General features: G+C 40.6%; 1 protein-coding gene across 1 annotated transcript; it reads left to right on the plus strand.

Annotated features, from left to right (window-relative positions):
* The first annotated feature begins 2,221 nt into the window (after nucleotides 1–2,221).
* LOC137376685 (probable G-protein coupled receptor 139) lies at nucleotides 2,222–4,017 on the plus strand. The gene is made up of 2 exons (XM_068045658.1): nucleotides 2,222–2,354; nucleotides 3,113–4,017. The coding sequence occupies exons 1-2, from the start codon at nucleotides 2,222–2,224 to the stop codon at nucleotides 4,015–4,017; spliced, it is 1,038 nt and encodes a 345-aa protein (XP_067901759.1).
* Nucleotides 4,018–5,751: the final 1,734 nt, after the last annotated feature.

Consider the following 5,751-nt stretch of genomic DNA (forward strand, 5'->3'; position numbering starts at 1 on the left):
TAAGAGTCAACCACATTGCTGTGGATCTGGAGCCACATGCAGGCCAGACCAGGTCAGGACAGCAGATTTCCTTCCCAAAAGAACATTAGTGAACCAGATGGGTTTTTTACAACAATCGACAATGGTTTCATGACCATCATTAGACTAGCTTTAAATTCCAGATTTATTAATTGAATTCAAATTCCACCTTCTGCTGTGGTGGGATTTGAACCCAGGTCCCCAAAGCAATACCTGGGTCTCTGGGTTACTAGTCCAGTGACAACACCAGTCCGCCACCGCCTCCTAATTGGTTAGAGTCATAGAGTCACAGCGTCATAGAGTTATACAGCACAGAAACAGGCCCTTCAGCCCATCGTGTCTGTGGTGGCCATCAAGCACCTAACTATTCTAATCCCATTTTCCCAAACTTGGCCCATAGCCTTGTATGCTATGGCATTTCAAGTGCTCATCTAAATACTTCTTAAATGTTGTGAGCGTTCCTGCCTCTACCACATCTTTAGGTAGTGCGTTCCAGATTCCAACCACCCTCTGGATGAGAACATTTTTCCTCAAATCCACTCTTAAACCTCCTGTCCCTTACCTTAAATCTATGCCCCCTGGTTATTGACACCTCTGCTAAGGGAAAAAGTTTCTTCCTAACTACCCTATCTATGCCCCTCATAATTTTGTATACCTCAATCAGGTCCCCCCTCAGCCTTCTCTGCTCTAAGGAAAACAACCCTAGCCTTTCCAGTCTCTTCATAGTTGAAATGCTCCAGTCCAGGCAACATCTTGGTGAATCTCCTCTGCACCTTCTCCAGTGCAATCATATCCTTCCTATAGTGTGATGCCCAGAACTGTACACAGTACTCCAGCTATGGCCTAGCTAGCATTTTATACAGCCCCATCATAACCTCCCTGCTCTTATATTATATGCCTCGGCTAGTAAAGGCAAGTATCCGATATGCCTTCCTAACTACCTTTTCTACCAGTGCTGCTGCCTTCAGTGATCAATGGACAAGTACACCAAGCTCCCTCTGACCCTTTGTACTTCCTAGGGTCCGGCCATCCATTGTATATTCCCTTCCCTTGTTAGTCCTCCCAAAATGCATCACCTCACACTTCTCAGGATTAAATTCCATTTGCCACAGCTCCACCCATCTTACCAGCCCATCTATATCATCCTGTAATCAAAGACTTTCCTCCTCACTATTTACCACACCACCAATTTTCGTGTCATCTGCGAACTTACTGATCATACCTCCTATATTCACGTCAAAATCGTTAATGTACACTACAAAGAGCAAGGGTCCCAGCACAGATCCCTCTGTTACACCACTGATCACAGGCTTCCACTCGCAAAAACAATCCTTGACCAACACCATCTGCCTCCTGCCACTAAGCTAATTTTGGATCCAATTTGCCAAATTGCTCTAGATGCCATGGGCTCTTACCTTCTTCCAGGCGGGACCTTAACAAAAGCCTTACTGAAGACCATGCAGACTACACCAACTGCTTTACCATCATCACATCTAGTCACCGCCTCGGAAAATGAATCAAGTTAGTTAGACATGATCTCCCCTTAATCCCTGATTAATCCCTGCTTCTCCAAGTGGAGATTAATCCTGTCCCTCATAATTTTTTCCAATAGTTTCCCAATCATTGATGTTAGACTCATTGGCCTGTAATTACCTGGTTTATCCCTGCTAGCCTTCTACAAAATGCTAACGCACGTTGCACTCAGACTTTGAGCAGGGTCAAGCCCTGGAAATGATCCGGACATCAGGGTCCTGAAGATCTCATCAAAATTCAGCCACAGTTGTATTTGCTGTTAATTTCTGTGAGTATTTATATTGAAACACAATTACCCCAATACCTGTAAAGAGCATTAATTATTCGCTACTTAAAAGTGCAGCTTTAATAGATTCATGTATTCCCGAACACAGAAAGATTTTAACCCCTGCCGTGCTAAAGACTGAACTTTCCTCTCACAATTCATAAACCCCCCATTTAGTAATATATGGATAAACAGATATTAATTCCCTGTATTAAAGCTTTCAGTACAATATTTGTCAACTCGAATTGTTTGGCTTCAATCTTCCTGTGTTTGGAAAAATTGTATTGCCTAATACCTGATAAAATTAATTATGCCTGTTTGTTCAAATACCTCAAACTAATTCCACTCCCTCTGCAACCTAATTGAATCACAGGGGGATTGAGTTGCTTTATATAAGGGGTTGTCATGAATGAAGAACACCTGGTGCTTCAGCTCTGTCGTCACTGGTGTCGTCTCCTCTCCCTGAAAATGGAACTATCAACAATTGAACAAACAGCTTTCATTTACTATCATTTTCTTGCAATCTTTGGAGTTCCCGGTAAGAAACTGAAGCTGGTTGTTTTTGTTTTTTTAATCACTCTTTAATTCTGTTGTGCCTCTCGATGTATCTCTGAACATCTGAAACCTCCGACTGTCGCTCTTCATGCTGAATCCAGTTTCAGGTATTCCTTCAATAAAAAGAACTTTCTGCTATTTATTAAGTTTACTTTCTTTCAGAAAACATCTTGGGATACAGTACATGAGTAATTTGAGACATGACATGTGGGAAATGTTCCATGTTTGGGAGGAACAGGAGCTTTCACACCTATGGTTCCCAAAGCTCTCCACCACTGGGGGTTTTTCTTGTCTCACTCTGGTCTGTTGCAGACTCATTGATTGAGATTGGTTGCTATGGTTAATTAACAACTCCCATTATCCTTGTATCATGTGAATAGCAGATGGTAGAAGGCAAACTAGATGGAGTTTGCTCTTTTCCCCTCTATCAATTCCTATGCCCTCAGGTCATATTCCTAACATTTTCTGGTTTGAGAGAGGAATTTACTTCCTTTTGATCTGTGTGGTATTATCACATCCTCACAGCTATTGTGATTTTGTCAGTTGGGGAAGCTCATTAAGTATATGAGGAAGAAAGGAATAGAGGATATCTAGATATGCTGAGATGAAGTAGGGTGGGAGGAGGTCCTTGTAGAACATAAACACTGACATAGACCTGTTGGAAGAATGACCTGATTCTGTGCTGTAATTTCCAAGTAATGTTATGTCATTAATTTGGAGATTTTGCTTTTTTCTTTGTAGCTAACATCCTGACAATTGTCCTTCTGTCCCGAGGAGACTGTGGTCTATCCAAAGGGATCACACTTTACCTGGTGGGTATGACGACAGCGGACCTACTGGTCATTATTTTCAATGTGATAATCTATTACATGCTTGGCTATTATTTACCATTTTCACCTCTAACCTACACTTCTATAGCGAGCATTAATGAGGTTATCAACTACATGGTTATTGACTGCTCTGTCTGGTTGACGGTTGCTTTCACTGTCGATCGCTTTGTCCTCATTTGTTGTCCAAAGTTCAGAGAGAAGTATTGCAGGGAGAAAACTGCAGCTGTGGTTATAGTGACTGTGTGTGTCGTGTTCTGCTTCAAAACCATCCCCCTGTATTTTGCTTTTGACCCTATCAATATAATTAACAATGTGGAGTGGGGCACTCAGTTCAAACCAACCTATTACACCTTGCCAGGATGGGTCACTTTTGACTGGCTTGATACAATTTTAAACCCATTGTTGCCGTACTTTCTGATTTTATTCCTCAACACTCTGACTGTTAGACACATTGTCATGGCTAATCGAACCCGCAGAGCACTGCAAGGTCAACGCAACAACCAGAACAGCGATGATCCAGAGATGCAGAGCCGAAGGAAATCCATCATTTTACTATTCTCCATTTCTGGCACTTTTATAGTGCTGTGGATGCCATATGTTGTATTTTTCCTCATTTCCAGAATTACAGACAGTCAGTACGAGCCAGATGAATACACAGATCCCTTACTTATCGCAGATTACACCGGAGATATGGTTCAACTGCTGAGCTCCTGTACAAACACTTGCATTTACGCACTGGCCCAGACTAAATTCAGAGAAAAGTTGAGAAATACACTAACATATCCATTTTCTGCAATGATTAAATATGCAAAATAATCAGAATAACTGGAAACAAAGGAGCACAACATTCAGAGCATTCTATTTAATTCTACCTTAAATTCTGTCCTTGAAATTTGATACTTATGGTAAGTGTCTTCCTTGATTCAGTGGCAGTACACTTGCCTCTGCATCTGAAGGTCATGTTTTCAAGTAGATAAGTGAGGCTGATGTTGCAATGTCTGACGTGCACTTTCAGATGAGCTAATAAGCCAAGTCCGTCTCCCCTCTCTGACGGATGTAAAAGATCCCACGGCCTCCCCATTTGAAGAAAAGGAATGGAGTTCTCCCTGGCCAATATTTATCCCATAAACAACACCACTAAAATCAGATTGTCTGATCATTTCTCTTATTGTTGTGTGTGAGGCCTTACTATGTACAAATTGGCTGCTACGTTTCCTACATTCCAACAGTATCTGCACTCCAAGGTATTTCATTGGCTGTGAAGTGAATTGGAATGTACTCCGGCGTGAAAGGTGCTACATAAATGCAAGCTGGCTCTTTGAACTTAAATGAACTTTAAAAAATAAATCATTGCATTAATTAAAACATTTCAGATGCGTGTTATTTTGAAAATTCACATAATGGCAACTAATAACTACAATGTAAAGGTGTGGCAAGCCTGTGAAAATATTTTTAAGGAATACAGTAACATTGTTTGATACAACTGTTTGAAGAGAGAGCACACAAGCATGAACACAAGTGAGTTTCTACCTTGTTATTTTCATGGGGTAAATGAGAAAAGGAAAGACTTCCTCCTTAAGAGGTGGTGTGATAATATGATAATATCACATCCAAGGTGTTCCAATGTGCTCACTCCCACTCTCCAGCTCTACTTAAAGTAATTCCCATTTCTTGCTTGTTTGAAGATGACCAGAACTGGACACAATATTTATGGTGTGATTTGAAAAGAACACCAGACATTTTGATGATTCGTTTCTTTAATTCATATTCTACTGGTTTGACTATTGTAGTTTAATATCCTATTGGCTTTGCTGATTGCTGCTCTGCATTGTGATATTTAGCATTGAGTCTATTAAGACTCCTAGGTCTCTTTCAGCTTTATCCTTATCTATTTGCAGATCACTGATTGAGTACTTGTTGCCTAGATTTCCTTCCTATCTGCAGCATTTTACACTGTCTCCATTAAATTTCACTGACCATTGTTTTGTTGACTGAAATATCTTGTTCAACTCATTCAGTAATTTGAGCTGCCTCTTCTGATTCCAGTATCTCTCCCAGTTTAGTGTCATCTACAAATCTGACCACTTCATATTGAGTTTCTGCCTGTAGGTGATTTATCTGAATTACAAATAGTAGTGACTCCAGCACCAAGCCCTGAGGTTACCCCGTACTCAGTAACTTCCTCAATCTCTGACATGCTCAGCGTTATACCTTTAAAGGTGTTCTACTTCACTTCTACTGAACCTTCTGTGAGAATCCTGGCAAATGGCTACATTTCTTTTTGCTAAATTAAGTACTATGACTGATTGCAAATTAGAGATTTCACTAGTTGTGATATGATAATGTTAATACTGAACTATATTTTAATCCTTGTGATACACTCTGGGCAAAGACAGTTGAAAGGCGACATGATGGGAACTGTGGTTTGGACTTTCATTGAACAAATGTTTTATTGACCCAAAAGGTGTCAAAGGAACAAAATGGTATAAAAGTAAACCAGCAGAAATCTAGCAGAGTGTGAAAACAGACAGCTTGCTGTGTGGGAACTAG

This window comes from Heterodontus francisci, chromosome 13 (assembly GCF_036365525.1).
Source record: "Heterodontus francisci isolate sHetFra1 chromosome 13, sHetFra1.hap1, whole genome shotgun sequence".
NCBI classification, from domain to species: domain Eukaryota; kingdom Metazoa; phylum Chordata; class Chondrichthyes; order Heterodontiformes; family Heterodontidae; genus Heterodontus; species Heterodontus francisci.

Excerpts from the sequence above, each read along its gene's own strand:
- LOC137376685 (XM_068045658.1), top strand. The coding sequence starts at position 2,222 with ATGAATGAAGAACACCTGGTGCTTCAGCTCTGTCGTCACTGGTGTCGT. Across the intron at positions 2,355-3,112 it reads TGCAATCTTTGGAGTTCCCG|CTAACATCCTGACAATTGTC; the intron begins GTAAGAAACTGA and ends TTTTCTTTGTAG.